The sequence below is a fragment of the Topomyia yanbarensis genome, chromosome 1 (genome assembly GCF_030247195.1).
Source record: "Topomyia yanbarensis strain Yona2022 chromosome 1, ASM3024719v1, whole genome shotgun sequence".
Taxonomy (NCBI): Eukaryota; Metazoa; Arthropoda; class Insecta; order Diptera; family Culicidae; genus Topomyia; species Topomyia yanbarensis.
In genome coordinates this window covers 200594489-200606555 of record NC_080670.1, presented here as the reverse complement: position 1 = coordinate 200606555, position 12067 = coordinate 200594489, and the positions used below count along the sequence as shown (strand labels likewise).

General features: G+C 35.2%; 1 protein-coding gene across 1 annotated transcript in view; it reads right to left on the bottom strand.

Annotated features, from left to right (window-relative positions):
* Positions 1 to 12067, bottom strand: part of LOC131687677 (tumor necrosis factor receptor superfamily member wengen) — a 47782-nt gene that overhangs the window by 7585 nt on the left and 28130 nt on the right. The window contains exon 4 of the mRNA XM_058971777.1: positions 6215 to 6451. Within this exon, the coding sequence (XP_058827760.1) occupies positions 6215 to 6451 (237 nt within the window). The remainder of the gene's footprint in view (positions 1 to 6214; positions 6452 to 12067) is intronic.

Sequence of the window (12067 nt, the reverse complement as noted above, 5' to 3'; positions counted from 1 at the left end):
TGCATGAACTGATTTTCAGAAAATCATTCGAAATCGTGTCGGAAAAAGCAAAATTTGTCAGTCTTGCAAGCTGTGCAAACAATATGCCACACCAACCAAGCTGTGAAATTTTGTGAGAATTTAAACCTGAGTTTTCCTGAGTAAACTTTGTCTCTAATAATATTCCAAACCTGGTGGTTGAAGGCGACGAATGGATCATTTTTCGGAGGTCTACATGAGCGGTTTATCGAGGATTACTAGCAGAAACAGCAGCAGGTGAGTGGATCGTAGCTGTATTTGGTTGGTTTCGTTCCTAGTGCATTTTTACGAATTTATTTAACTCGACTCAATGCGGTAATCTGACTGAGCCGTGGGTTTCTCATGTTCCTGTAATGTGTGAAATTTAAAATTGATCAACTACATACGGGGGTCAATCGGTTTGCCTTCTCTCGCGTCCATCTCCATGTGATCATCGCAACTTCTTGTTGGTTTATTCTTCTTACGAATCACTATTTTGTATCCGTCTGCTTCGGCGTTGGCTTCTTTGTTGGTTTTGCTGGTTGTTAATTTGCAGGCATTAGGTGCAGTCGTTGTTGAGTGAGTGTTTATTACGTTCCGATCCGCTTGTGCTAGTTTGGCAATCATTTATGTTTTTGTATAAATTTCTTGTGCTGACAAGAAACAATTGGAAAAATTGCCCCTATCGGACATTTCGTTCAGTATCTGATCATGAAATTTATTTAAATATTTGTTTCTTCACTTTTATTGCCGTTGGTTGGAAATAAACGTTCGTAGTTGGCTGCTGCTCAGTTCATGTAACCTCTAGTCACAAGCGTTGGACTGAATATATGTGAAATCATTCGAAGTCAGGTGTTTAAAGGCGACGGACGAAGCATTTATTTAGAAGACTGTGCGTCAAAACAAGTATACTGAGAAGACAATTATAAGAAGCCTACCGACTAAACCTGAACCTCTTGTTTTTCGGGATCCGCGTCCTCCCGGGAACACCGTTGGGTATTACTTAGTTCTTGCAGCAAGATGTCAAACTGGATAGGAAGTACCTTCCGGTATACTGGCGCTCCGACGAACCGAACTCAGTACTTCGTCTCGTCTCACACCACTAATTTTGATCCCAGTGATGGACTTCGATTACACCGTTCTCCGGCGGCGGAAGTTCTATCGTAACCCACTTTTCTGCTGCTTTCAAGTCACCTCCAAGGACCAACCAGTAGGATTTTGAGGTCGGTTCGACGATTTCGGTGGAGCCTAGTGTCTGCTTCGCTGACGCCCAGACGACCCGAACCCGGTGTCACATCACGTACTACTCAACTTCCCGGCGGTTAACACTCCGTTACGTTTGCCAATTTGCCGAAGCTTTCTTGATCCTGAAAACGATGTGAGCTGTCAGATTAAGTTTTGAGTCAAGGATTATCCCAACGTACTTAACTTGATCTGCGATCATAATTTCAGAGTCAAAGAACTGCAATGGACTAGCTCCAGTTGTAATCCTTCGTTGCGTGAAAAGCACCATTGATGTTTTATTTGGATTAACTGTCTGGCCGACAACACATAAGACTTGTTGCATCAAATCAAAAAGAGTGTTAATACAAATACCGGTGATCAATAATCATCGGCGACCCCATACGTCAGAAACCCAAGCTCATTAAGTTTCCTTAACAAGGCATCGGCAATAAGGTTCCATAGAAGTGACAGCACATCACCTAGAGGATATCCGCAGACACTCAGTTTGCTTATCTCTACTTGTCTTAACAGATGACGGTTGCTAAGCATTGCGTGTATCCAGTTCGTGATATATGAAGGCACTCTATGACCTCGTGCTGCTTCCAAAAAGAATTCAAAAGACACGTTATCAAAAGCACCTACAATATCGAGAAAAACTCCTAAACTTGATTGTTTTTGTGAAAAAGCTTTTTCAATGTTGTAGACAACATTATGTGACAGGGTAGTAGTAGACTTCCCCCGCTGATATGCATGTTGCATTGCATGCAGCGAGTCCTCACCCAAGCTAACATCCCGAATGTAGTGGTCGTTTAAACGTTCCACTGATTTGATAAGGAAGGAGGTCAGACTGATCGATCTAAGGCTCTTTGCCGCCTCATAAGTGACGCGACCACCTTTGGGAATGAATTTGACAGTTGATTCCCGCCACGCTATTGGAATGTATCCTGTTGCAAGACTACAAGTAAGAACCTTTTTGGACATATGCTTGAAGTGTTCATATCCTTTTTGTAATAGAACTGGAATAATTCCATCCTTTCCCGGAGGCTTACACGGAGAAAAACTTTCAATCGCCCATTTGATCGTTTCGGTTGTCAAAATTCTACGAGCAAATGCCCAAGAATCCCAACTATCTGAAAATAAATCAGGGGCAGTCGTCAGTGATGGCTCCGTACAGACTGGAAAGTGTGTATCAAAAAAACAGTTGAGACTTGAGACATTTGGGCACAGGTTTTTCCAACCGCTTCGCTCAGAGGACCGAAGGGCGTTTCTGTATGCTTTACAAGCCAACTTAAATGGCTCCGAACCCGTCCCTGCGTCTGCGATTCCAAGCTCTTCTGCATAACGTTTTGAGTCGAACAAGTTCGGTATTCCACCAAGGTGTTCCTCTAGAAGCACGCATAACTCGAAGCGGACAAGCCTCTTGGTATGCTGTTTTATGCACGACCTCATCCAAGTCACTTGGAGATTCAATCGTCGGAAGATACCCACGAAACCCAGTCGCCAAACCCTCTTCGTAGAGGTTCCAGTTCGTAGATTTAGGATTACGATATGTGGCGATATCGAACGAGACGTTTAAATGATCAAAGACGATGTACTTATGATCGGACGGTTCTAACTCTTTTGGTACGAGCCAGTTTACCAACTCATGCGTAATACCGTCAGAGCAGAGTGTTAGATCTAACACCTCTTCTCTGCCAGCTCGTGCAAATATTGGGCGGTTTCCTGCATTAAGAATGTCCAGATTTGTACTACTTAAGTATTCCATTAATGTGGTGCCTCTCAAATTGATATCTGAGCTGCCCCAAATTATGTGGTGGGCATTTGCATCACTGTCGATTATGAGAGGAAACCCATTTCTACCACAGTATGATACAACCCTTTTGAAATCATCAGTTCATTACGCGGCAAATATGCCGAACAATAGACGTATTTCTTGTTTATGTTGTCACCAGTCATATTTACCGTGACAGCACAAATATCACGAGATGTGAGGTCGAATATAAGACATACGTCAATAGCACTATTGGCAAGTATACATGCACGAGGCATTTCACGTGGATTTGTCATGCCATTTTTGTTAAAAGCTGCGAAGACGGGGTTAAGCAGCTTTTCAACATAGAAGTTTCCCTTATGGAAATACGGTTCTTCAACCAAAGCTATGGAAGCTTTTCCTTCCTGCACAAGGCGGGATACATTCATAGTTGCTGTACGTTTATGCTGAAGATTAATTTGTGCTACTCTAACCATACTCGATTACAGCACTACGCATTTCATCATCAGCATGCAGTTTCGGAACGTCTTACAGTCAATCTAAAAAGTCAGATTTATCTGTCGTCATCCTTCTTTTGTAATCCAGTACGATTTCCCAAAATTTTCATTTGATTCAACAGACTATTCTCAACACACAGCATCCTGCCTTCAAACGCGAAAATGAAGTCTAATCATCATCATCGCGGCCGGACAATCTGGGTACTCCGAATCATGGCTGAATGTATTTTAGATATTCTGTTTACTCGATCATGATCCTTTTTGATCACCTGTCGCACGCGCATCTTCCTCAATTGCATACAGCCAACGAGTACGGAGTCTGACCCAGAAGTTTCAAGTTCTCAGCAGAACATAGCTTTAGCTGGTTTTTCTTTCGGCAGTCGCGCTACATGTCTCCCCTACTAAAGGTTCCCGTGTTTTAAAAACCTTCCAATATCAGCATGTTTGTTTACTTGGTACAGCTCATGGCATATGTATCTGCGTCGTTCTCCATTTTCTACTGTGCCACCGAGTATTGAAGGCAGAACAGAATGACAAGAAGTATCAGCAAATTATATTGATCAAGTTTTATCTGTAGGGTATGGAACTGTAGCTGACTAAGTACAACATAGAAAGTCCTATTCGCATCAGCAATACGCCCTTTTATTTCACGGCCAACACCGATATCATGTCACTAGTATTCCATGATATACGAATATCCGTCGACAAGCTCGTACCGTATTTCGTCGATTTTTATCGCGGAATCAAGACAGTTCGGACTGCCTCGTTCTCTATCAACTATCATGTATTTTGCCTTGTCAGAGTGTATACTCAGTCCAATCAGTCAGCATAAGTTTTAGAAGGCAAAAATGCCTCTTCCACTGCTCTGCGATCAACACCGATTTAAGCATGTAAAATCTCGTGACGATAGTTCCAATCCTTTGCACATCAGATGTTAGCGTAGCAGTTTCGAGCTCTATGTTGGACAATAGTGCATCGCATTTCAATCTAACGTCCCAAACGAGTCGGGTTTCTCTCCGACTATTTTTACGCTTGATTATGAACCGTTTAGCGCCATAAGAATCAACTTGATAAGTTTTCTCGGAAAATCATGTTCAAGCATTATCTGTCACAGTCCGCCATGTTTCACTGAATCGTACGCCGCGTTGACATCCACAAACAGATGGTATTCCCGATATCGATTCAGAATTTACCACAGGGTAAACATTTGGTTCGTCGTTGATCGTCCTTCTCGGAACCCGCTTTGGTATTCACCGACAAATGATTCAACCAACGGGTGCAGTCTGCTAAATAGAACACGGGAGAGTCTCTTGTAAGTCATATTAAGGATCATTAGGCCTCGATAGTTATTACACCGGAGTTCCAACAGATCCGAAGGCATTTCTTCTTTCACTTAGATAAACCTGAAAGGAAAGTCCTTACTTAGGAAAAATAAGAAACAGTTCAAGGAAACTCACTGTTTGGAAACATTTTCTTTATCCCAGATTCGACCCATATGTGTTCAACACCAAACCCTATCACTCCCCATTTAATTTCCCTTATTGAATCGTCTTTTTCCTCTTATATCCTTGTATCTTGTAGCAGTATTCAGTCGACCGGTACAGCGTTTTGGCGCGGCCGGATTCGCTATATCGCCAAAGATTTTTTTGTTTGTTTATAGTCAGCGGACTTCACGTTATTGACTCAAAGTTGCCACGGGAATCGGAAAATCATTAAAAAATTGTTTATTTTCTTCGAAATGAAACAAATAAAAATTCAATACACATTTACGTCAGCACTAATATACACAGAGGCGAATCCCAATGCATTTCCAAGAAATCGAAAATCCACCTGCGAATTCATTAGCGCTGGAGGGCAGTTGAATTTAAAAACGAACATGAATTTTTGTTGCGTTTTGCCGATTTTGCACAACTTAATTTGGTATGCAGAAGCTGTCTACATAAAAATGTGAGATGTTTTTTTTGCCGAACGTAGCAGGATCAGGTTTAGCCAAAGTAGCATTCTCGGAATCCAGTTTAGCTCCGCCTAGACCGGAAAGAAGTTCGTAGACTATCGTACGACTTAAAAAAAATCAACTCTCATAAAAAGTGGCCTGCTTACAGTGCTGATAACGGGCTAGTTCGGGACCATGGCACAATCGAATCCCTCTCAGTTTCTCCCTGTTTTTCCAGTTATGGTTCAAAGCGATTTAGTAATATGAAGCCAAACTCATCCCAACTACCAGTGTTGCCGTCTTCCCCGCCAATGCGATCAAGCCCCACCATTATTATTCACGTACACAGACCAGCTGGATGCCAGTTGGTTCATAAATTAGCGGCTAACCGGCGGACGGGCAGAGCCGCCATTAAAACGACGTAAATTGATCGTTGCCACTAATCAGCATTCTACCAAGGTCCGCACTGTTTTCTGCTCAATGAGTCCGACTTTGATCCCATACTCTATGAACCATATGAAGGCGAGAAGAAGAAGATGGTAGGGGACTGTTGCAAACAGTGCTCTGCATGCGAAATGTAAAAAGAAGGTACAACACAACACGCAAGTCGCATTCCGTCCGAACAAAACGGAGCGTCGGGGCCGGTTTCTTTAATGTGGTTTTGGCACCTGGATACTGACCAAGACCTGGTTAGTTACCGCATAAAAGTCTGTCGCTCCACGAATAAAGAATAAATAATGATCTGCGCACCTACTTCTACCCCTACGTACATACAATCGAAACCCAACTCACCCAACAACTGATCCAAGTAGACACAGCGCACCTCTATCGGATGGTGATGATGATGATGATGCTGATGGTGGTGTCCACCACCGCCGATTCCGTTCCGATATCGTCGCGAATCTCCACCACCACCACCAATGCCGCTGTTACCTCCGCCGATCACGTCGTCTAGGAAAATCGACCCGTTCTCGAGCTGCTGCATGCTCGACAGGTGATTCATTAGCTGAGCGGAAAGGGCTTCCATGTCTGCAATAGAAGAAAGGTTTAGTTATAGGTATGATTAGCGAGAATCGAAAGGAATTTTTTTTCTTGTTTCGCCGTCGACCGTGTCGAATAAAATTCATTTTTGTGTCCTGTTTAAAAGTTCTCTATTACTTTACCCTCTTGAAACAGGACCCTTCTTTCAAATAGAAACGAATTCTGACAAAACCAACAATACCGCTCTTACCCCGTCGCCGTTCAAGACCGGCACGCACCGGAAACTACTTCGTCAAATTAGATTGAGCCGCCCTCGAGGCACGTGCTTTTTACGGCGGCACGCATTGTTGTTTCACCGGCCGGTGCGTTTTCCGTTCTATAGCAACGTTGAAAGCAAACATCTTTCAAAAAATCGCAGCAGGCGGATATCATACTTCCGGCTTCTTTTTTCTCCAAAAATTTTATTCCGGCAAATCCACTGTACAGAAGCGCCTTCTGGGCTTTTGTTGACGCGGTTGACGTGTGTGTAATAAAGTTGTAAGCGATCACTTCGAGTAAAAATCCGGTGTCGGATGCTTTTATTTTTATTTCAACGCATTTTCCTTCAAGAGACGAGCTTCCGGACTACAAAACGGAAGAAAATTGATACATATTTTACACTCTTCCATTCGAGTGTAAAATATAATTGAGAAAAGAAAAACGGCTACCATTCGCCTGGCATCTGTTTGTTATTGTAACTCAACCTCGCCGGCAGCGAACTAATTTACGGGCCACCTCTTGTGATGATAAAGCCATTTCGTTTTTTCTTTTTCTTCTGAGTGATGGTTTCGATTCAAACATCGAGAAAGTGCAGGATATTTTTGGATCGGTTCGCTCATCTTCATCATCCGGCAATGGTAGTCGCGGTAGCAGTCGCCGCCGCCGCCGCCGCCAAGGCGGCTGTCGATAAATTTTCGCTGTCGAACGCAAAGTTTGATGTTTATCAGCTGGTATTTTGCAGCTCCCGTTGGTCGTCGCGGAACCCGTACCTACCTACTACCGGAATCGTTCAGATTTGGACGCAGGCAACCGTGTCTGTCTGGATGTCCGTCAATTCATCCGTTCGTCACCGGGCAGCGTGTTTAGAGATAAACATCAATTTGTCGAAATTTTGAAAACACTCACCCGGGAATTTTACTGCCAATTTCTACCACACTGGTGATGATTGACAGAGCAATTATTTGGCTGCTTGGATGGCAAAGTGAGATCGGAACCGTCGTGACATCGGAGTTGTCACGTTTGACAGTTTCATAAGTACATCAGTCGACCACGAGCGAATTATGTTGAATTGTGAAGGTTGAAAAAACAACACGCAAAATTTCACACCATTTTTTAACACAATTGTATTTTATGGCCCATGAGGTCATATTTTTTGACATGGAACTACGACTACTGTTTTCAATATCGGGGCTTTTTTCGGCACAAATGGTCCGTTTTTTTTTTCTATTTCGTTACTTTATCGTTTTTTCGCACAACGATAGCTTAAAAGTTCTGAACAAAACATGATTTCTTCTCAAGCGTGATATTTTTCCATAAATTGGCGAATATAAACATTTGCATCAGTCGCTTTAACTTTGCCTAAACTGATTAAAGGCATTGAAACGCCCTTCTCAGAACTCAAATGTCGATTTGCCGGTATATTTACCATCATCCTAAATGATGAGTTTTACGGTTTTATGGTGTTTACGGTGAAGTGTACCGCAGCAAATTGGTGTTATTTGCAATTGTTTTACTGTATATTTTAGTGCTTACTTCCGTTTATGATAAATTACGTTATTTTTTCTTAACAATGCAGTGGACAGTTGAGCTTGAAATACCACAATTTCGTGTCAATTTGATTGTCCAATATTGTTTTGGTATTTGAAATTTTTCTTTGATCATAAGGAGCATAATTGTGGGGCATTTTGGGCACCACATTTTTTTTGATCTTTTGTCATCCCGACTACACTTAAAAACTCTCAAAAATAGCTACACGCGAAATTGAAAAATTTCTTTTTTACTGGCTCACTCAAACAGGTTGACGAAGAATTAAAGAAACCCAGCACGTGCGACATTTTGTGCAATTTAAGGCTAACAGTGCAGTAGCAGTACGGTTGCGTTGTATCGAGTGCAACGATAGAAGTTAAAGTGCTTGTTTATGCAGTAAAATAAACGCCTGAATTTGGTCTATTCTGATGAAAGAAGTGAAAAGAACCGATTGTATATAGAATGTCTGAAAGCAACGTGTGTACTTATTTTATCCGGATTCTTGCCTATTATGTTTATTTTTTTCACTTTTTTGTTTAGTTTTACTTTTTTCGATTCTTAATTTTTTCCCATTTTTTGCTTTCTCAAATTTAAAAAAATATTGATTTTTATTATTTTTTCCTTTAATAATTTTTTATTTTCTATTTTCCCTTTTCTATTTTTTTTTCATTTCTTTTTTATTTTTTGTATTTTCTCCATTTTATTCGTTTTGTATTTTTTTCTAATATTTTTAATTTTTTCTCGTTTTTCCATTTTTTCCATTTCTTCGGTTTTTTTTATATTTTTTCCTTTTTGTAACTTGTTAGATATTTTTATTTCCTCTATTCTTCTATTTTTTTATTATTTTATTCATATTTTTCCATTTTTTCTTTATTTTTTCCTTTTTTTGTTTTCTTCTTTTTAATTTTTTCCGTTTTAATTTTTTTTATATTTCCTATTTTTTCTTCTTTTTTGTTTTTTTCTTTTTGTTTTTTCCATTTTCTAACTTATCCAATCTTTTAATTTTTTTTTCCATTTTTTTTAATTTTTCCACTTTCAATTTTCTCAGATTTTTTATTTTTGCCATTTTTTCATTAAGTTTTATTTTATTAATTTTTTCATTTTTCCCCTTTTTTAATTTTTTATTTTTCCCTCGCTTTAATTTTTCCATTTTTTTTTTAATTTTTCCGTTTTCTTTTTATTTTTAACCCTAAATTGCGCCGACGCGGTACGCCGCCTATTTCAGGAAAAAAAATTGTCGGCGCGCTGTACATTTTTACCTGATATCGGCGGCGTGGTGCGGAGGCGAATTTTTTTCCATTTGTTTTCTTTTTTAATATTTCCATTTTCTTTTATTTTTCCATTTCTTTTTCATTTTTTTAAATTTTTCTATTTATCTTTTTTATATATTATTTTTTATTTTTGTTTTTATTTTTTTTTCGCGTTCATTTTTTCCATATTTTTTTCATTTTTTCATTTTTTATTATTTTGTCTTATAGTTCCCTTTTTTAATTTTTTCAATCCTTTTTCTATTTTTTAATTTTTTTGTATTTTGCATTTTTGTTCCATTTTTTAATTTTTTTTTATTTTTTCAATTTTTTTATGGAAATTTTTAATATTTCGCATTTTTTTAAATTTTTCTATTTTTTTTCGATTAAAAATGTTTATTCTATTATTGTTATTTTTCCTTTTTTTATTTTTTCCCCTTTTTTATTTATCTCTTTTTTATTTGTTTTTTTTATATTTTTTTCTTTTTGCCATTTTTTTTATTTTTTGTCAGTTTTTAAGGATTTTTTTTCTTTTTTTTTTTCATTTTAACTTTTTTTATTTTTTTGTTTTCATGTTAACTTTTTTTCCATTTATTTAATTTTTTCCATCTTTTACAATTTTTAAATATTTTTTTCTCATTTTTTTATATTTTTTGCTCGTTTTTCATTTTTTCAATCTTTTATTTTTTCATTTTGTTATTTTTCCGCTTTCTTATTTTTTCCATCTATGCTTTTTGTTTCCATTACTTCATTTTCTCCATTTTTTCTTCTTCCATTTTTTTAAGCTTTCCTTTTTTTAATTTTTTAATTCTTTTAATTTTTTTTTCTTTTCTTTTTGCCATTTTTGATTTTTTTAGTTCTAAAGATTCAATTTTTATATTTTTTTCTTTTAATATTTTCTGTTTTTATTTTTTTATTTCCATTTTTCCATTAGTGATTTTTTTTATTTTTTCTATTTTATTATTTTTTTTTTGGTCTATTGTTTTTTTCCATTTTTTAAATTTTTCTATTAATTTATCTTTTTTATGTTATTTTTTCATTTATTTTCATTTTTTTTGCGCTCATTTTTCTATATTTTTTCTTTTTTTTCCCTTTTTTTATTTTTTTGTCTTATTGTTCCCATTTTTTTTAATTTTTTCAATCTTTTTTCTATTTTTTTTTTAAAAAATTGTGTTTTGCATTTTTTTATTTATGGCATTTTTGTTCCATTTTTTAATTTTTTTATTTAATTTTTTTTATTCATTGATTTTTTTTTATTTTTTTAATTTTTTTATGGAAATTTTTCTTTTCTTTTTGCCATTTATTTTTTTCAGTTTCTCAAGGCTTTTTCAATTTTTTCCATTTTATTCATTTTTTGCCATTTTTTTGGTTTTTCTATTTTTTATCTTTTCAATTGTTTATTCATTTCTCTATATCAACATTTTTTTGATTTTTTCATTTTTTTATATTTTTCAATATTCTCTCTTTCCATTTTTTAATCTTCCATTTTGTAGCTTTTTCTGTCTTTTACGTTTCCCACTTTTTATTCATTACATTTTTTACATTTGTATTTTTTTGTTCTCTTTATTTTTCATTTTATATTATTTTTATTTATTTCATTTTTTATTTGCTACATTTTTTTATTTAATTTAATTCTTTCTTTTATTTTTTTTATTTTTTCCATATTTTTTTCTTTTTGCCATTTTAATTTTTTTGTTTGATTTTTTCAATTTTTTTCGGTCTTTTTTATTTGTTTCTTTTTTTCCATTTTGTTTATTTTTTCGTTATTTTTTATCTTTGTTTTTATTTTGTCCTTTTTAAGTTTTTTCCATTTTTTTAATTTTTTTTCCATTTTATTTATTTGTTTTATCCATCTTTTCAATTTTTTAATTTTTTTCTCTATGATTATTTATTTTTATTTTTTGTTATTTTTTCCATATTCATTTTTTAATCTTTTTTTTTAGTTTTTTCCGTCTTATATTTCCCACATTTTTATTGTTTCCATCATTTTTCTATTTTTAATTTTTTTTCTTTTTTTGATTTTGTAATTTTTTTCTTCTCTCTATTTTTTTATTATTTTTATTCATTTCTTTTTTTATTTGCTCCATTTTTTAAGTTAATTTTTGTTCATTCTTTTTTTTTAATTTTTTTTCTTTTTTCCAGTTTTCAATTTGTTTCAGTTTTTAAAGATTTTTATTTTAAATTGTTTTTTTTCAGCAATTTAATTTTTTCGAGAACATTTTTTTTTATTTTTTAATCGATTTTTCATTCTTTGATTTTTTCCTTTGCTTCAATATTTTTATTTTTGTTTTTTTAATTTTATTTATTTTTTTTCCATTTTTTTTTAAATATTTCCGTTTTTTAATATTTCCCATTTTTTTATTTTTCTATTTTTTCATTTTCGATCAAAAATGTTTTTTGTTATTTTTCCTTTTTTTTTTAATTTTTCTACTGTTTTGATTTATTTTTTATTTCACCCATTCCTTTTCTATTTCTGCCATTTTTCCCTTTTTTATTTTTTTCATATTTTTTTTCTTTTTGCCATTTTTTAATTTTTTGTCAGTTTTTAAAGATTTTTTAATTTTTTTTCTTTTTTTTCTCATTTTAACTTTTTTTTAATTTTTTTTTCATTTTAACTTTTTTTCCATTTAAT